The sequence below is a fragment of the Palaemon carinicauda genome, chromosome 3, assembly GCF_036898095.1.
Source record: "Palaemon carinicauda isolate YSFRI2023 chromosome 3, ASM3689809v2, whole genome shotgun sequence".
NCBI classification, from domain to species: domain Eukaryota; kingdom Metazoa; phylum Arthropoda; class Malacostraca; order Decapoda; family Palaemonidae; genus Palaemon; species Palaemon carinicauda.
The window spans coordinates 180,826,674-180,848,031 of NC_090727.1; the positions used below are offsets into that span (position 1 = coordinate 180,826,674).

A 21,358-nucleotide genomic window follows, 5' to 3' on the forward strand; every position below is an offset into this window, starting at 1 on the left:
AGACTTGACTCAAAAGGTGATATTCTTATTTGCACTAGCCTCAGGAGCCAGAATTAGCGAAATAGTGGCCACATTCAGTTCACAGACTGCGGAGAACTGAACCTTTTTCCGGACCCAACGTTTCTCGCCAAGAACAAGCTGCCCACTAAGAGGTGGGGTCCCTGGAGAATCTGCCCTCTGAAGGAAGAAGCATCCCTATGCCCAGTGGAATGCCTAAAGGTCTATCTTCATAGAACTTCAGACTTTAAGGGAGGTCAGCTTTTCAGGGGAGAAACATCAGGTTCGACATTAACCTTGAAACAACTAAGGGCGAAGATCACCTATTTTATTCGCAGAGCGGATCCAGACAGTACACCAGCAGGTCATGATCCGAGAAAAGTTGCTTCGTCTGTAAATTTCTTTCAAACTATGTCGTTTGAAAGTCTTCGCGCTCACACTGGATGGAAGTCATCCAGGGTCTTCTTCAAGAAATACGCGTCGAAACAACTACAGGAGATCAAACACTTCGTGGTGACAGCAGGTAGTGTACTAAAACCTGCCGCTTGATCTCTGCGAAGAACAGTGCACTATTTGGGACTTTTAGTGAAGGGTGTACATGATAAACTTTTATGGTGTATCATGTTGAGTGATGTGTCTAGTGCATGACACTATAGACTGTTCTAATTACACGGGTGACATTAAGCATAATAGACTGACACATGTGCCATGCATATTCGTATGCAAGTGTTCCTTGTAACAACAGAATCCAAAGTGAAATATTCCATATTTCCCATAGAGTGGCTTGTGTTTCCTTTTCAGATGAAACTTATAAAATTTTTCTGTTATTACCAATTATGCTTTCACACAGATATTTTCAGTGAAAAATATGATTGATTGTAAATGTTACAACCATGATTTCTATATTCTATTGTAATAAACGATAGTAGGAATCTTTGCGTCTCATTTCGCCCCAAATATCCTAAACCATTCAATAAAGGGTGTCAGAGTGTCTTTTTATGCTCTTAATTTTGGAAAAATATTCGGGATTAATGTTTTACTGTTCCAAGCAAACATTCTTCAGATAATTTGTTATGCCTTTGAAGTTCAGTCACTGGTAGTGACTGATTGTACTAACCTGTTTACCTTACTGAATTAAGGTTTCCTACACAAATGTAAACCTGTCTATCTATCTCCATGAACAAACAATCTCGGGAGGTATCAGTAACCTACACAGATCAATTCCATTCAGAGTACAAACTATGCTTTATATATATGAGGACACTAATATACAAACTTGTTTGCTAGATTGTTCCTTGAACTCATAATCCTCGGGTTTTTGCCTAGAGTCTTCCCAGACTCTTCCCTGTAAGGGGGCAGGAAGCACTGACATAGTCCATGATCAGCTGAATGATGTATAACGGAAACATCAAGTGTCTCTAGGTCCAGACGACCAAGGAAAATTTATCTCGAGATGACTGGCACTATTGAAAATCCACAGATACATTAATGCTCTGGTAAACTTCCATCAGGACGACATGGCCTGAGCCTAAAAAACGGATTTTGAGCGAAGCGAAATATCTATTTTTGGGTGAGGTAGCCATGTCGTCCTGATGGACCCACCCTCTTTTTGACAAAGGATAATGAATCCCTCCCTAATATACTGTATTTGTAGCACCTAAGTAACGCTACAAAGAATGACTAGATGGCGCCGCGCAGAGGCGGGCTGGCGCCCAATTACAGTACAGTAGGAGTGTTGCCTTTATAATGGCTCTCCTATAATTCTTGCCACTTTCCCCTCTCAAAGCGTAAACGCTATTAGGGGTGTAGATAGCTACATGTATGTGACGTGTCAAGAATACGTCCTCTGATATAATGCGATATCCCTTTTAAATATATAAGGGATACTCGCTCCAGGAGTTAGAATTCTGGATACCTTTAGTAAAATTCTCTGGGATATATCACTGTAGTCAAATATAACCAAGGAAGCTACTAAGAAGGAAGCTACTAAGAAGGAACCTCCATCAGGACGACATGGCTACCTCACCCAAAAATAGATTCTGATTAATAGAAACTTTGTTTACCTCTCCAGAATTTAAGGGAATCATTAAATAAGCCACACCATCCACATACATAATACAAGATAAGCCCTTGATTTAGCAAGCAGAGGTATCTTAGGATCAGTACAACCTGCTCAGTCTTCTACCTCACAATCTAGCTGTCTTGTAGAGAAAATACAATTGTGGATTTGAAAGGTTTTGGCAGCAGAAGGAACTAAAGTATGTACATAGTACATATTTCGAGGCTCTATGTGAGGCTTTCAAATCTAAGGAGCACAGCATATGTTCAGAACCAATACTGAATGAAATTCTATTACTATTAGAATGACGAGGGTTGGGTTAGGTTTGGACATGGATTGAGAAGGACCCGAATTACGAAGACCATGGGAGGATTCACTGGACTTCTAAAGTTTTACAAAAGAACCCAGTGATATCATGAGCTCATTAGTATTGAAAAATGGCTGAACTTGTATGTTGTTTAAAGGTGGTGATAAGTCAGTATTGTCGTTATCCCTGTTATAACCTAGTCTTCTACGGCTTCATACCTGAATAACCAGCAAGTTTCCTTTAGTGTTATAACTGTTAACTTAATTGGCAACCATTGACACACTTTTTCCTTAAGAGGTAGCAAGAATGAAATACACACTTCACATCAATTATTCATATCACAGTATTGCTCCTGACACGATAGACAAAGGGATTGTGGATCATGATCTCCCAGAAATAATTCCCTTGCACATTCCAGCAATAATTGCTAACTAAACCAGGGAAAGACATAATGAGTGCAGCAAGTACACAATCTAAGAGTAGGTGATCTCAGCCTTGCAAAGAAGATACGGTAACTAAAAACTATACAGTATAAACTGATGCAGCAACCTAGGCTTTTCATCACTTACTACTAGACAGTTCCATTCCCTTGTTATGGGCATGTAATTATTGAACCAAAAGAAAATTGAAAAATTAAGAAATTTTATGAATGTGTTGATTAAACCGGGCTTGTGGAGAACAAGCAATATGAACATTACAGTTGATTTATAGAAATAATAATTGAATTCTAAAATCTATTATTTCTGGGCTCCGACCTGTGCCGCCCAGTGAAATACTCCTAGAGCACTATTTCTAAGGAATATAACTGCTATATATTACCAGAGAAAAAAAGCATAGGAATGCCAGGTTGAACCCAGCTCGCTCACCTATATAAGGTGTCGGTATAAAATACTGGGGCGTGATAATTCACAACCAGAGGTCTCGCACTATTTAGATATCTCCTCTTAAAATCTATTATTTCTATGCTCAAAAGATTTTCGTATAAATGCCCACTTTCCTCCTCACTGACTAATGAGGTAAACAAGGTAAGATATTAGTTTTGGAGTCAAGACTGAATTAAGTTGCCATTAACCATGAGATGTCACCTTGGTGGGGAAGAGGTATAGCCTCTTAAAAAGAAGAATTTTTTTTTTTTTTCTAAGTTAACGTCACCATGAGTCATTTTTGGGGACAATGTAATATGAACATATGTGAGTAAAGAAAAAACAAATTTCATTATCAAAATTCAATTATCATAATCTTGATTTGATTGCCTGAGAATACATTAAACAACATATAATGTTTCATGTTTCTCAGAAACCCTCTTATTTGCTCAAAATATAATTCATCTAATTCTTTTAGAAACTTTTTGGACATTAAATGTATCAAAACGTTTGAATCAATTATTAAATACTTTTTATACAGTGGATACACTACTAAAAAAGACATTAATAAATACCCACAAACATACGCAAAGCATAGTAAGAGCATCTTGGGTAGATGAGACTATTTATGAGAATTGTGACAATGTGAATATGAGATGCCTCTTCTGAAAATTTATTATCACACAAAATGACCCAAATCTTCCTTCATTCATTGATGATTTCAAGCTTGGCTATTGATACACCATTCTAGGCATTAGAACATAAGCACAAAAGGAGTCTGTATGTTGTAAGAAAACTTATTACAGTATATACTAAATGTACTGAAAAACTAGTTACAGTACAATAATAACCAAAAGAATTTATTTTGCCGAAGATCCTATAAGGACCACTGACATTTTCTTTTCTTTTCTAATATCCATCTTGGATGTACTATATTGTATTTATAAAAAAAAAAAAAAATACTATGCAAAATTATCTTTTAAGCCATTCACGTAAAAAAGGCAGAGTGAAATACAAAAAATCTTAAGCACTTACTCTAGCAATGCTAAGTTCTTCTGGGATTTCTAGTTCTCCCTCTTTTATCTTTAACGCATAACTCTTGTCAGAATACTCCATTTCCTTTAGATATTTGATCTTTTCTTCTTCCACACCTGAAAAAAATTAAAAATATCTTATTGATGTTTCTATAATCTAATATGAGAGAGAGAGAGAGAGAGAGAGAGAGAGAGAGAGAGAGAGAGAGAGAGAGAGAGAGAGAGAGAGAGAGAGAGAGAGAGAGAGAGAATTTCAAATGATGAGAATTGGATCTGGAAGTCTTACATCTCATAATTTCCTTAACAGAGGGATGAAATGGTGGGGGATCAGGTGGAGGCATCCCTTCCTTTAGAAGCTTTTTTCTTGACCTCTCATATTGCAGTGTACGCCTTTGCATAAGCGTCCACTTCCTAGTCATTTGGTAGCGAGTGATACCGGGACCAATCTGTGGAAGGATAAATGTACTGTAATTATTAGCTTTCATTTTTATCAAATTCACCTGATCTTCATATTGCTTCTACTCGAAGCTATGCCGACTTCTACCCCAATTTAATCATTTCCTGTTCTCTCCCTTAGCAAAAGGCCTCCTCCTCTAGAAACCACCATGCCATCAGGCAGATGATACCAACTAATCGATGATACGACATCACCTCCTACTTTCCAGTTTTTTCATCGCTGGTGTCTAAATAAGACGTCTTTATTTTGTCACGCAGTACAAGTCAAATTTCAGTATCTCATTCTAAACTGATAAATCCCAATGTGACTCCAATTTTCTTGGCTTTGTGTAACGTAAACATATAAAGGCCGGTGACCACAGTGTTGTGTTTAAGTGTATGGAGAAATGCCATTCAAACACATTCCCTCTTCTTTTGAAGTTATGTTAGCTGTTAGTTGACTACTTTGATTAGCAATCAGAACAGAAAATTAAAGTTTAGCAACCATTTTACCTTTTTGTGTCGTGTTTGTTTATTTTGGGATAATCCAGAGAAGATTAAGAACATTAGGCTAACTACTTATATTTTGCGAAACAGTTCTATTTCTTGCATAACTATTGCTATGGCTAGGTAGTAGGCAATTGTGTCCAACTTTCTTAATACCTTTAGTAAGGTGTAAATATCTAATATGAATTATACTTTGAAATAACTCTATAGAGCTAAAGGTTCATGTTTTGCTTGACGGTGAGTCAGGCTCTGTTGGAATTTTACTTTGTCTAATTGTCTTGGCTGCTAAATGTGCTCATGTAAGTCTTTTGAAAGAGTTCTTTGCCTAGAGAGGGTTAAGGTATATAGAAACTTATTTTGGTTAGATATTCAAATAAATGAAGTAAGGTAAGTTATGACTTTAATTTTATATTTACTTTAGAACTTTCTGCAGTTAAATCCTTGCATTCCTGCATTATTTGTCCCTTTTAAACAATTAGATTGTGAAGTAGAAGACAGAGTTGGTTGCCTGGATGTCCCACTACTCGATAAAGTAAGTGCTCTTCATCAACATTGTATTATGTAGGTAAATGAGATTAGAGGGTACGAAGAAAACTTGGAATAGGCAGAAAGGATGAAACCGAAGAAAGTTGCTTTCAGGTTAAGGGAATATCTAACAGAATTAGATGAGATGATTACTAATTTTTTTCTTCCTTTTATTCTAAGTTGTTTATAGAGGGAATGATGCCAAAAGGCCACGCACATTTGTCCTTGTTGCATCCCTGTTCTAATCTTTCAAGTTAAGTGCTTGAAGACCACACAGCACCTTGCCAAAAATAGGTTCCCCCTTTTTCTCAATGAGAAATTTAAAGGTTTCATTTATCATACTGTATAAGGTTTTACTTTTAAAAGATGGAACTTGAGTGATTACAATTTCACTTGGGGTTAGGATTGGTTACCTTTTAAAGTAGTCTCGAGGGGTTGATAAATATATCAATCTATCTAGGTAGTCCCCATCCCACTCTCTTAAGAGTTTGGGAATCAGCAATACTCAATGAATATTAGGGGAGTTTTATAAAAACAATAAATGAAATTTGTTATGATTTTTTTTTTTTTATAATCAAGTGATATTTGTACAGTATACATGTTCTCCTCCTCCCCACTGATCAGTGATGTTAAGCGACTAATAATCCGTTTTTTTACTTTGGGAATTGAAAAGTAGTATTGTATCATCAACTAGTTAATTGCCCTCTACCACATGATGGAATGGCAGTTCCCAAGGGGGATGGCATTTTGCTAGGGGAGAAAACAGGAAATGTTTATTTTGCTTTGCAATAGATGCTGGCACAGCTTTCATTAGAAGCAATATGAACATCAGGTGATTATGAAAAACAAATTTTATCATTAAGATTCTGAAAATTATTCATATCTTAAGAAATAAAAAGCCATAAATCAATGAAAGTATGGCAAAAAATATTCTATTTCTTAATAAGTCTAACAATTAACAATAATGTCTTATAAAAATAAACTATTTATAATCAATATTTCATTTTCATGGTTCTAATATAAATCACAAATCTAATAAATTTATTATGTATTTTTCCTAACTATATAAACCTGAGAATGACTTCAGCGAAGGTGGAACGGCCATTTAACGTTAAACAAAGTAAACATAGTTTCCTGTCTAATGACAGGAGGAGCAACCCTAACTTTGACTTTTAATCGAGGACTTGTGTGGTAGTTCAGGTAGGCAGTATAACTTAAAGAACTCAGGTTTGTATAATCAGGAAAAATTTAAATTGCTGTTAAAATTTTGTGATTTGTTCCTATATGAAATACAAACGCTTGTCCTTTAATTAGAAACCTCAACCTTAGGAGGGAAGATGTCCTTATAACTAAGTCTAGCTGGTTAACTAACCAAGGCAATGTTAATGGGCTTTGGTCATGTAGAGTTGAAAAGTCATGAATCCTGTCAACCTGCTAATTACCTGAGGGAGATGTCTTGGGTGTTAGGCTAACTCAACTACTAAAGAACTGTCAGGCGGTCATTAAAGAATTTATATCCTAAAGGTTGTCTGGCATTCCCACATTCCTGCCTTCAGCAATTATGCTACGGCCAAATTTTTTCTGAAGACTAGGGTAGAGCTGATACTTCTGACTTCGTCTTTAATCTCTACGGAAGCAGGGTTATGTGCACCTGATGGTTGCACAAGGTCAGAATGAAGCTGTGTTTTTAGATATCAGTTTCTTAACCTTACTGGTGTTGAGGAACAGCCTCTGGTGCTCCGGTCTGAAACACTGAGTTCTCTTCAGGTACCTTCTAAAAGCCTTCACAGGATACAGAAGCAGGCCTTCCTGACTGCTAGTCACGTGTTGGAGAGAAGTGATGGGGTAGGACTTGATTCTGTGGTCTTGGGCAGTGGGGTTATTGCCATGAACTCCGGGACAATTGTAAGGGAGATTTTCTTCTATCCCTTTGAATAACTGAGAACATACAAAATGTCATGCAGTTCACCTACTCTCTTCTATAAGGGCATGACTAGTAAGAACACAGGTTGAGTGTTAGCTCTCTATCTAACTCTCTCCTTATGTGTTTGTACGGAAACTGCTTGAGAGAGCAGAGAATCCTTGTAGCATCCTAAGCTTGGGGTCTGAATTCTCTGGGAGGGGAAGACTATTTGAAGCTCCTTATAAGCATGGACACTTCTCAAAGAGTACAAATCAAAGCCCTTCAGCCTAAAAACCTGGCTAAAGGGGAGGCAATAGCGTTTCATTATGGACCCTGAGAGGAGCTTCTCTTGATGAAGGTAGACGAGGAAATTTTCTACCAATTACAGAGGCTCCGACTGGAGAAATACCTATACCCCGTGTATGACACTAGTCGCAGAAGATGAGCTACTTTCCCTGGTAGACAGTTGCAGAAGATACTTGTAAGTATCCAGACTATGCAGTTCCCTGTACCTGTAATGGTTTAGATTTTTTATCTTATCACTTGCTCTTCCCTACACTGTTAATAGACCAACCTGTGTTATCATGCTAGCTAATGTTTTAGTAAGTTTCAATTTTTGTGACGTTCTTGCTCGATGGTTGTTTAATAAAGTTTAGTTGCGTTCACCTCGCCTCTCTTTTATCACCTAACGAGCGAGGCTCGCACATTGGTGATCACAGGACTGTCCAGCTCCCTCCTCCCTTCCCGCTCACTGCTGTGTCTTACCGTTTGACGATACCGCCCTCCGATACTGATTGATTGATTGATTTGAAGTTTTCTGCCATCCTGACATCTAAGGTCATTGATGCCGCTATCCTTTATTATAAATAAAGAATAAAAGAACATTCAATTAAAATCATAGAAGCAAAGCTGTCATAGTAAAAGTGAAATGCTTTCAGACGACCTGCTTTTGAAATAAATCTAAAAATTACTGCTAGCATGGTATGACACATCATGTCCAAGAATGAACCTGCCATCCTCACTTCGAGCCTCAAACAGATATCTATTTCTTTCGGTACTATAAGTGACGCATTCTGTCAACAAATGCCTCAATGTCAAGGGTACCAAATAGCCGTTGCAATACTGTATGGCTGGTGTTGGCCAGTTAGCAGAAATTCATTTGTTATTTAAATGTGACCAATGCCGAGAAAACAAAGAGTAGTTTCCCCTTTCAGGCCCTTATGTTATACTTCCAAGAGGATATAACATTTGTCATTTCTCTCATTTTATTTCTAACCAAACTATCCCAATGCTGTTGCCAACTATTATGAAGCAAATTCTTAAGCCCCCGTAAACAATCCCAGGCAATGGGATACCTTCTTGGTAGCAACTCAGCTGCAGCATTCTTTTCGAACAAATCTGCCTTCTCCTTTTCAGACACACCTACATGTGCCTGAACCCAGCAAAATCAAACTGTTATATTCCTCAGTCCAATAATAAAAAGCTTTTCTAAAATCTCTAAAACTAAGGGGTTACTGGAAATAAAAACTTCTAAAGCTTGAAGAACACTCCTTGCATCACTAAAAATGGTAAGATCACCCAATTCCAACACTATTTTCTTAATAGCGGTTAGTATGCCATACAATTCAGCAGTAAATATGGAAGCTGTTAGAGGAAGTGCACCTCTGCAATTAAAACCATTACAGTACTATATACTCCAAAACCAACACCAGCATTAGATTTGGAGCCATCAGCTTATATAAAAGTTGATTCCTTATGTTCTGCAACATGTTCCATAAAAAGAGACCTGGCTTCTAGGTCAGTTATATTCTTTTTAACACTAATATGATATTTTGATTATAAAATAAATTTTTGAATATACTTACCCGGTGAATATATAATAGCTGACGTCTCGGACGGCTCGACAGAAAAACACAAAAACTCGCGAGCGATCGCCATGAAGGTTGCGGGTGTGCCCACCAGCGCCAACTATCGGCCAGATACCGCATATACATGTAAACAGCTCCAGTTCTTCTCATCCCGCTGGGTCTCTAATTTATATATTCACCGGGTAAGTATATTCAAAAATTTATTTTATAATCAAAATATCATTTTTAAATATTAAACTTAGCCGGTGAATATATAATAGCTGATTCACACCCATGGTGGTGGGTAGAGACCAGTATTAATACAGTTTACGGCGTATATGCTTAGAGTTTTTGACAGTTATATCATAACAAAACCCAAATAAATATAGGTACCTGGTAAGGAAGCTGACTCTGACGATTACTCTGCCTTGTTAGTCTGCTTTCCTCACGAAGCCCAGCCATCCTCTTAGGATGCTGAAAGACTCCCAGGAGCTGAAGTATCAAGGGCGGCAACCCATACAACAGAACCTCATCAAAACCCCTAATCTGGGCGCTCTCAAGAAATGACATTTGACCACCCGCCAAATCAACCAGGATGCGAAAGGCTTCTTAGCCTTCCGTACAACCCAAAAACAAGATTAAAAACATTTCAAGAGACAGATTAAAAGGATATTGGAATTAAGGGAATGTAGTGGTAGAACCCTCACCCACTACTGCACTCGCTGCAACGAATGGACCCAGTGTGTAGCAGTCCTCATAAAGAGTCTGGACATCTTTTAAGTAAAATGACGCGAATACCGACTTGCTTCTCCAAAAGGTCGCGTCCATAATACTTCGCAGAGATCTATTTTGCTTAAAGGCCACGGAAGTTGCTATAGCTCTTACTTCGTGTGTCTTAACCTTAAGCAAGCCACGGTCATTTTCACTCAAGTGAGAATGAGCCTCTCGGATTAAAAATCTAATAAAATATGACAAAGCATTCTTTGACATAGGTAATGATGGCTTCTTAACTGAGCACCACAAGGCCTCAGATCCACCTCGTAAGGACTTAGTACGAGCTAAGTAGAACTTAAGAGCTCTAACTGGACACAGTACTCTTTCAAGTTCATTGCCTACGATCTCTGACAGGCAAGGTATATTATTATTATTATTATTATTACTATCCAAGCTACAACCCTAATTGGAAAAGCAAAATGCTATAAGCCCAGGGGCTCCAATAGGGAAAAATAGCCCAGTGAGGAAAGGAAATAAGGAAATAAATAACTGAAGAGAACAAATTAACAGTAAATCATTCTAAAAAAAAGTAACAACGTCATAACAGATATGTCATATATAAACTATGAACAACTTCAAAAACAAATATGTCATATATAAACTATAAAAAGACTCATGTCCACCTGGTCAACAAAAAAGCATTTGCTCCAACTTTGAACTTTTGAAGTTCTACTGATTCAACAACCCGATTAGGAAGATCATTCCACAACTTGGTAACAGCTGGAATAAAACTTCTAGAGTACTGCGTGGTATTGAGTCTTATGATGGAAAAGGCCTGGCTATTAGAATTAACTGCCAGCCTAGTATTACGAACAGGATAGAATTGTCCAGGGAGATCTGAATGTAAAGGATGGTCAGAGTTATGAAAAATCTTATGTAACATACATAATGAACTAATTGAACGACGGTGCCAGAGATTAATATCTAGATCAGGAATAAGAAATTTAATAGACCGTAAGTTTCTGTCCAACAAATTAAGATGAGAATCAGCAGCTGAAGACCAGACAGGAGAACAATACTCAAAACAAGGTAGAATAAAAGAATTAAAACACTTCTTCAGAATAGATTGATCACCGAATATCTTAAAAGACTTTCTCAATAAGCCAATTTTTTGTGCAATTGAAGAAGACACAGACCTTATATGTTTCTCAAAAGTAAATTTGCTGTCGAGAATCACACCTAAAATTTTGAAAGAGTCATACAAATTTAAAGAAACATTATCAATACTGAGATCCGGATGTTGAGGAGCCACCGTCCTTGACCTACTTACAATCATACTTTGAGTTTTGTTAGGATTCAACTTCATACCCCATAACTTGCACCATGCACTAATTTTAGCTAGATCTCTATTAAGGGATTCACCAACCCCAGGTCTACATTCAGGGGATGGAATTGATGCAAAGAGAGTAGCATCATCTGCATATGCAACAAGCTTATTTTCTAGGCCAAACCACATGTCATGTGTATATAGTATGAAAAGTAATGGGCCAAGAACACTACCCTGTGGAACACCGGATATCACATTCCTATATTCACTATGGTGCCCATCAACAACTACTCTTTGAGATCTACTACTTAAAAAATCAATAATAATGCTAAGAAACGACCCACCCACTCCCAACTGTTTCAGTTTGAAAACAAGGGCCTCATGATTAACACGGTCAAAGGCAGCACTAAAATCAAGGCCAATCATACGAACTTCACGACCACAATCAAGGGATTTCTGTACTGCATTGGAGATTGTAAGAAGGGCATCACATGCTCCAAGGCCTTTACGAAAACCAAATTGCAAACTAGGGAATAGATGATTACCTTCAGCAAACCTATTAAGACGTTAAGACTTAGGCCACGGACGAGAAGGCAGTTCATTTTTGGCCAAGAAACCAAGCTGAAGTGAACATGTGGCTTTATCTGTGGAAAAGCCGATGTTCTTACTGAAGGCATGAATCTCACTGACCCTTTTAGCCAAAGCCAAGCACACTAAGAAAAGTGTCTTGAGGGTGAGATCCTTCAGGGAGGCTGAATGTAATGGCTCAAACCTGTCTGACATCAGGAACCTTAGGACCACGTCTAAGTTCCATCCAGGAGTTGCCATACGACGTTCCTTAGAGGTCTCGAAAGACTTAAGGAGATCTTGGAGATCTTTATTATTGGAAAGATCTAAGCCTCTATGTCTAAAGACCGAAGCCAACATGCTCCTGTAGCCCTTAATAGTGGGTGCTGAGAGGGAGCGAACATTTCTCAGATGTAAGAAAAAGTCTGCGATTTGGGCTACAGAGGTACTGGAAGAGGAAACAGATGCTGACTTGCACCAGTCTCGAAAGACTTCCCACTTCGACTGGTATACTTTGATGGTAGAAGCTCTCCTAGCTCTCGCAATCGCTCTGGCTGCCTCCTTCGAAAAGCCTCGAGCTCTTGAGAGTCTTTCGATAGTCTGAAGGCAGTCAGACGAAGCGCGGGGAGGCTTTGATGAAGATCCTTTACGTGGGGCTGACGTAAGAGATCCATCCTTAGAGGAAGACTCCTTGGAATGTCTACCAGCCATTGAAGTACCTCTGTGAACCACTCTCTCGCGGGCCAGAGGGGAGCAACCAACGTCAACCTTGTCCCTTCGTGAGAGGCGAACTTCTGCAGTACCTTGTTGACTATCTTGAATGGTGGGAATGCATACAAGTCCAGGTGAGACCAGTCCAGTAGAAACGCGTCTATGTGGATCGCCTCTGGATCTGGGACTGGCGAGCAATAGATTGGGAGCCTTTTGGTCAACGAGGTGGCAAAGAGGTCTATGGTGGGTTGACCCCAAGTCGCCCAAAGACTCTTGCACACGTCCTTGTGGAGGGTCCATTCCGTGGGGATCACCTGACCTCTCCGACTGAGACAGTCTGCCAAGACGTTCAAGTCCCCCTGGATGAATCTTGTCAACAGGGAGATGCCTCGATTTTTTGACCATATGAGGAGGTCCCTTGCGATCACGTACAGTGTGTAGGAGTGAGTGCCTCCTTGCTTGGAGATGTACGCCAAAGCTGTGGTGTTGTCTGAATTGACCTCTACCACTTTGTTTCGAAGAATGCTCTCGAAACTCATCAAGGCCAAGTGGACTGCTAATAGCTCCTTGCCGTTGATGTGCATGCTCTTCTGAACTGAGGTCCAAAGACCCAAGCACTCCCGACCGTCCAGAGTTGCACCCCAACCCAAATCCGACGCGTCTGAGAACAACACGTGGTTTGGGTTCTTGACTGCTAGGGACAGACCCTCTCTCAGATTTATGTTGCTGTCCCACCAGTTCAGGTATGCTTTTACTGGCTCGGAGACCGGGATTGATACAGCTTCTAAAGTCTTGCTCTTGTTCCAGTGAGAGTCTAGATGGAACTGGAGAGGGCGAAGGTGAAGTCTCCCTAGCGAGACAAACTGCTCCAGGGATGACAGAGTCCCTACGAGACTCATCCAACTTCTTACTGAACAACGTTCTCTTTTCAGCATGAGTCGGACTTTGAGCAGGGCTTGTTCTATTCGGGTGGCAGACGGAAAAGCCCGAAAAACTAGACTGCGAATCTCCATCCCCAAATAGAGAATCGTCTGGGATGGAATCAGTTGAGACTTTTCTAAGTTGACCAAAAGTCCCAACTCCTTTGCCAGACCCAACGTCCAGTGTAGATCCTGCAGACAGCGATGACTGGACGATGCTCTGAGAAGCCAGTCGTCCAAGTACAGGGAGGCTCGAATTACCGATAAATGAAGGAATTTTGCCACATTCCTCATGAGCCTCGTAAACACGAGAGGAGCAGGACTGAGGCTGAAGCACAGTGCTCGAAACTGGTACACCACATTCCTGTAAACAAACCTCAGAAACGGTTGGGAATCCGGGTGTATAGGAATGTGGAAGTACGCATCTCGCAGGTCGAGAGAGACCATCCAGTCTCCCTCTCTGACCGCTGCTAAGACGGACTTCGTGGTCTCCATCGTAAATTTTGTTTTCGTAACAAAAACGTTGAGCGCACTGACGTCTAGCACTGGCCTCCAACCTCCTGTATGCTTTGGGACTAGGAAGAGACGGTTGTAAAACCCCGGTGATTGAAGGTCCGAGACTTTCACCACCGCTCCCTTCTCTAGCAACAGAGACACTTCGTGATGTAGAGCTTGTCTCTTTGACTCCTCTCGATACCTGGGAGAGAGGTCTATGGGAACTGTTACTAGAGGAGGTCTGCGTACAAAAGGTATTTTGTACCCCTCCCTGAGCAACAGCAAAGACTCTTGATCTGCACCCCTCTTCTCCCAGGCCTGCCAGAAGTTGTTCAGTCTGGCCCCTACCGCTGTCTGAGGACGTGGGCAGTCAGACTCTGCCACGGGAGGACTTGGCTCCTCTCCTCTTACCTCTCTTTCCCTCGGCACGAGAGCCTCCCCTGCTGGGAGCTCTGCCACGAAAGGGCGGGATAAACCTAGACGCAGGAGTCTCGATTCTGGGTCTCACAACAAAGGATGAAGGAGCCCCCTTGCGAGCAGAAGAAGCCATCAGGTCATGTGTGTCCTTCTGCACAAGCGAAGCAGCAATGTCCTTAATCAGCTGTTGTGGAAACAAGGCAGCCGATAAGGGAGCAAAGAGCAGTTCCGATCTTTGACAGGGAGTAACTCCTGCTGAAAGGAAAGAGCAAAGGGTTTCTCTCTTTTTCAAGACTCCAGACGTAAAGGTGGAGGCGAGCTCATTGGAGCCATCGCGGATGGCTTTGTCCATACAAGACATAATAAGTAAGGACACATCTTGGTCAGCAGACGAGATCTTCCTACTTAATGCTCCTAGAGACCAATCTAGAAAGTTAAAAACTTCGAAGGCCCTGTATACGCCTTTAAGGAGATGGTCAAGGTCTGAGGAGGACCAACAAATTTTAGAGCGTCTCATGGCCAGGCGACGGGGAGAGTCTACGAGGCTTGAGAAGTCACCCTGGGCAGAGGCAGGGACTCCCAAGCCGAGAACTTCTCCCGTGTCATACCAGACGCTCGATCTAGAAGCTAGCTTAAAAGGTGGGAAGGCAAAGGCCGTCTTCCCCAAACTCCTCCTGGTAACCAACCAGTCGCCTAGAAGACGTAAAGCCCTCTTAGAAGAGCGAGAGAGCACTAGCTTAGTAAAGGCAGGCTTGGTAGCAGCTAAGCCTAGCGCAAACTCAGACGGAGGCGAACGAGGAGCAACAGTAACAAAATGATCTGGGAAAAGATCCTTGAAAATCATCATGATTTTCTTAAAATCCATCGAAGGTTGCACAGCCTTAGGCTCTTCTACGTCTGATAAAACGTCCAAAGGATTATCATTAAGAGGAGGATCAGCAACGTCCTCATCTGAAGGAACCTCGTCCGACAACTGATGAGTCTCAAGCAAGGGAGAGACCTGCCTTGGTGGCAATGCTTGACAAGCAGAGTCCACACGCAAAGGAGCATCAGTAGCAGTCCAGGGCGCTACGTCATGTAACTGCTTAACGGACTGACTAGCAACAACAACAGGAGCGGGAGGACGCTCGACGTCAAGTCGAGACTGCCTTGACTGCCTAGATTGAGCAGTTAAAACAACTCTTGACTGCGGTGCTTGACGCTTAACGTCAAAACAAGTCAACTTAGCTGGTTGGCGAACGTCCTGAACGTCAACACGAGCATGCGGCAGCGGCTGAACGTCCACAAGCGGCTGAAAGTCAACACGGGACTGCATCGAGTGAGGCTCCAAGTCACGTGACTGACGTGACTTTGTAACGTCAACGTCAACAGGACGAGCAAAGGCTCGTTTGGGCGGCTGACGGCCAGGATCTCGATCAGCGTAACGGCGAGGATCATCGTGAACCTGCTCAACAGTATACTCCTCCATAAGGGAGGCAAGCTTATTCTGCATATCCTGCAGGACAACCCATTTAGGATCAACGGGAGTCGGTACGGGTCGAGACGATGGTAACGTCTGTGATGGCAAAACATTGCCTAAACTAAGACTCTCGGAGCCCGTGTTACGCTTTTGTTTAGGCGGCGAGCAGTCTTCCGATGACTGCACAGGGTCAGAGCTGTCCCAATGGCTACAGCCAAGACGCTGGACCTGTCCTGAAGGGACTGACTTCCGCTTTAAGGGTCTAGAAACCTTGCTCCACGGTTTCTTACGCGAGAAGCCTTCGGATGACGAGGAGAAAACCGCCTCGCTCGTCTTATGGTAGGGGCGGTCTTGACGAGACACGCCCGAAACCATAGAGGGAACGTCTGTTCGTTGGTTAAAGCCTCTCGTCCCCATAAGTCCTACGACATTACTTCTCCCTGGTGCATGGGAGCTTGCAAGAGGTCTCGGACTAGGCGAACGACAAGCACGAACAGACGAACCCTCGGTCGCAACACTGATAACACTTTGCGCACTAATCACTTTATCCCCACGATTTTCTAATGTGGCACTCTGACACTTTAACACTTTTACATCCGCCATGAGTTGATTACGGTCCGTAGCCAAAGATTCAACTCTCTCGCCCAACGCTTGAATGGCACGCAACATATCCCGCATTGATGGTTCATGAGTGCTAGTAGAAGGTTCAGGCACAACTACTACAGGGGAAGGATTAGGTTCAGGGGCATGGGAGGAGGAAAATTCTAATGATCTAGAGGAACTTCTCCTCACCCTATCTCTCTCTAGCTTACGAGAATACTTATCAAACTCTAGCCAGTCGAATTCCGAAAGTACCACGCACTCATCACACCGATCTCCTAATTGGCAGGTTTTACCCCGGCAATTAGAACACACGGTATGTGGGTCGAGAGAGGCCTTTGGAAGACGTTTGTTACAATCCCTAGCATTACATTTACGAAATTTAGGAACTGGAGAAGGGTCAGCCATTTTGAAAAGTCAAAGAAAATCCAAAAACAATCCAAAGTCATCAACAATAAAATCTATCCAAAAAAGAGTTCAAGAGTTTTAATTGAAGATAAAAACACCTGCACTGCGAAAGCTCAAAACCAAAAAGAAGTACTTCACCAAGAATGACGAAAAACTCCAGGTCAACAGCGAGTAATGGAATCAACTTGTCGACAAGACCGACAGAGAAGAACTGGAGCTGTTTACATGTATATGCGGTATCTGGCCGATAGTTGGCGCTGGTGGGCACACACGCAACCTTCATGGCGATCGCTCGCGAGTTTTTGTGTTTTTCTGTCGAGCCGTCCGAGACGTCAGCTATTATATATTCACCGGCTAAGTTTAATATTTAAAAATAATATTTACAAAAATATATCTACGGGAATTTCCATGAAGGGGTTGATGATATCTTAAATGGAATCACTTTACTTCTAACTATATTGAGACTGTGTACCAATTGTTTTACCAGAAAACCATAAGGTTGAGGAGATTTTGGGTACAACTCAAAGTATGTTGAGTGCCTTACGAGGTTTGCAGTCTGATAGGCTAAAGAATCAGAAAGTATTTGCAACCCAAACCAACACTGAACAATAGAAGACTTTCGGTAAAGGTCTAACAGTAACTCTCCAGCGTCAACAAGGAGGCTTGGGATAGGAAAAGTTCTAAAGGCTTCAGTGGCCAATCTGATACCAGTATGGTGTATAAAATCTAAAATCTTTAGTCAACTTGGGGTGGCTGAGGTGTATATTTCACACCCATAACTAATTTTTGAAAAAATTAAGGCCTTACATAACTTTAAAATAGTTTTGCAGTTTGGCCCCATTGATGTATGGGACAAAATTTATAAAAGATTCAGAGCCTCAAGACACTTTACTTTTAAAGCTTTCAAGTGAGGAACCCATGTAAGTCTACAACCTCCGACAGACTCTACTGAAACTACCGCTCTTTGCCAGTACAGAGGCATTTGTCTGATTTCAGCACGTTGAGGTCCAGTTTCGCATTAAGGGCGTGACTCGCTCAAACATCAAAGCAGACTATGTTCTCACAGCGATCCCTAAGGACACTTTCCCAGAAATATCAGATTGGCTTTGCGAATAAGGGGACACCCCAATAGCATAAGACGACCTCAAAACATACCTCCTGGAGCAGTACTCACCATCGCCAGCCACACATATAGCCAAACTTTATCAGTTCTCTCAACAAAAATTGGGGGACCAAAAGGCTTAACTTGCCCTCAAGGAAATGACCAGTATTACTCGTCTGCAACCTGCCACAGATGGCTCTCCTCGTGAAGTGAATCTACTTCGTGTCCTTTGCGTGTGGCACCTACCTGAGCCTGTACACGCTGTCATCCCGGTGTCGATAGTTTGCCCATGAAGGACCTGATGATCAAAGTCAACTACCTTATGGATAGCCACCTTCAACACTGGTGGTGGGTTCGGGGTAAATTTTCCGACAATCTTTTTTATTTTCCTCCATACAGAAGATGGTGATGTTCTACTATTGTCTGAGGAAACAAAAGATACCCAAGATTGGCGCCTATCTTCTTTCATGGTACAACGGAACTCTGCTCTACACTTATTGTATGTTATCAAATTTTCCTCAGTACGGTGTCTACGCAATCTAGTCAGAGATTTTCTGGTGGCTCTGTGCAAGAGTTAATTCTGAAGACCACCACAGAACTGATCATCGTTTGAATAATAATGTGGTTTTGAGAATTGAATTGACCCCTGCTGTAAGGAGAGTTCCATTCAGTAGGTCTGTGGCATCATCAATACTCTCAAACTGTTCTGCACTCCCCTTGATTTCACTTAGCTCGTGAAATTTAACCCAGTCCGCCTTGTCAAGATTCCATCATAGCGATCTTTGTAAAGGTGGACCATTGTTGGTGTTTATAATGATTGGTGCATGATCACTAGTATGTCAATCATCTAATGTCCTCCAATCAAAATCAAGAAGGCAGTTAGAGCTTGCAATTGAAAGGTCAATGCATGACAAGGTACCTGTCTGAACATGGAAGTGTGTGGGCTCTCTTGTATTAAGGAGTCCAACATCCTTGTTTTCCACAATTGTTGATATATTGGCCCTGGTGTTTGCTAAAACATCACCCCACAAAGGATGTCTACCATTCCAATCTCCAAGTAAAAGAAAAGGTTGAGGGCATTGTTGAAAAACTTCTACTAAATTATCATACGATATGTTATCATTTGGAGGCAAGTACAGAGAGCAAATTGTATATTTTCTCCCTATATCAATCTGTACAACCACTGCCTGCAGAGGTGTACGGATAGACAAAGATATTTGAGGAACATCTCAACCAACGTATATGATACTTCCGCCATGGCTCCCTACTTGGTGATCATATGGTGTCCTATATTTAATACATTCGCGAGGACAAGCGAGGACAAGGGCTATTAGCATCAATCTTGCTCTCCTGTAGACTTATAATTATGGGGGAATGCTTGTGAATTAAGAGCTTAAGTTCTTCATATTTGGCCCTTAAACCTTCACAATTCCATTGCAAAATGGAGGAAAAAACTATGCTTTATTTTTTGGAAAAATTTTTGGATGAAGTCTTCCCATAAGTAATTTTTGATCCAACACCATTACCCGGTGGTTTGATAAATTGGGTTTTGTGTTTGTGATTTTCTTTTTGTCATTTTGATCTAATTGTTGACGGGGATGGTGGACCACAACTTGAATTTCTGATTTATTTAAATAGTCTTCTAGAAACATCAACAGATAAAACATCATATTTATTTGATGTCATAACTAATGTTTCTTGTGGAAGGGGGTGAGAGAGATGGAGGTCTCTCTCTTTTCCGATTAATAAGTTGTGAGCTACCAGGCTTTTGTATCTTCCCAACTACAGGTGCACCTGATAACTTGGTTTCAACTGGAATCTCCATTAATCAGGCAAGGACATGGCCAGGGAGAGGTTAGTACTATCCTTTGTAATGGGGGATGAAGGTTGGATAATGATGGGCAATGTCTTTTTGTTGATACAAAATGGTAAATCTTTAGGAGATATTCTTGTCTTATTATGCAGTGCTTTATCAGTAGATTGTGATTCACGAGGAACTTTTTCTCTTTTTTTTTAATGTTTTTGCATAGGTAGTAGATTTATTTAAGAATCTCTTGGCATGCCCTACACGTACATGTTCAATAATTTATTTATTGAGGGCAGCTTCTTCTAACTTATATAACTGGCAGCTCCTATCATTAGCTTTATGATTAGAGTTGCAGTTCAAGCACCTTGCCTCAAGTGTACATTCTCCATGGTAAGGATTGGAGCAAGTATTACAAATTTTATCATTCTTGCAAACTTTGGAAAGATGCTCAAATTTAAAGCAATTAAAACATTGCAATGGGTTCTGCTTAAATGGTTGAATTTTAATCCTTTCATTTTCTATGTCAATGTGGAAAGGTACATCAGTACCCTGGAAAGTAATGATAATCATTGATATTCCAGGTACTTTTTGTACTTTCCACGCTGATAAAGGACACATAGCCAATATCTCCTCTTCTGTAAATTCATATAGATCTCTATTGAAAACCACTCCCCTTCCATAACATAACTAAAGTTTCGATGGGGTTTGATGTCCAATTTTATAACATCATTGTCTCTTTAAATTGGACAATATAACAGACTATTTCTGTGTCTTTATCAATCCAGTCTGCTGTTCTGTAAACATCCAGATCTTTAGGTATCCTATCACATAGAGCACCCCTAATATTCATATTACCTAATTTAATATTCATAATGTTATGGCTTGCATTGAATGCTTCCTCATGACTGTTAAATGATAACCAAGAATCCCATTTATCATCTTGAAGCTTCATTCTAAATTTCTTTTATTAATCTGTAGCTTTCAAATATCTTATGTAGCACATCATAATTGGCTTCTAATGGAATTTAGATAACATGCAGGATTTTCAATTTTCCTGTGTTGCCCAAATTACTCTTTTCGAATATTCAAAGAATGGTCCTTTTTAGTTCCTAAGTCGTCAATGGAATTTTCTTTAAATGAATTGCCAGAGGTCGTCAACAGTGCCGGGGACGAGTCAGCATATTCAGGGGAAGGGGGGTCGTTGTAGGTAAATTTTGATTTTAAATAGTTTGATTCACCTGCTCGAGAATATTAAGGCATCACATGCTGGAAAGGAGATTTGCACTCTCCACTATCGGCACAAGGAGAGTATACTTCCCAGATGGTCCACTCCATACCCTAACTTCCCAGATGG

At 40.8% G+C, this 21,358-nt stretch overlaps 1 protein-coding gene across 4 annotated transcripts in view; it reads right to left on the reverse strand.

The window, feature by feature from the left end:
* The window catches only part of LOC137638810 (uncharacterized), a 213,181-nt gene that overhangs the window by 107,256 nt on the left and 84,567 nt on the right, over nt 1-21,358 (reverse strand). For all 4 annotated transcript variants that reach the window (XM_068371192.1, XM_068371194.1, XM_068371191.1 and 1 more), the window contains exons 4-5: nt 4,547-4,706; nt 4,262-4,377 (exon numbers count right to left, since the gene is read on the reverse strand). In XM_068371192.1, coding sequence (XP_068227293.1) covers nt 4,262-4,377; nt 4,547-4,706 — 276 coding nt within the window. The remainder of the gene's footprint in view (nt 1-4,261; nt 4,378-4,546; nt 4,707-21,358) is intronic.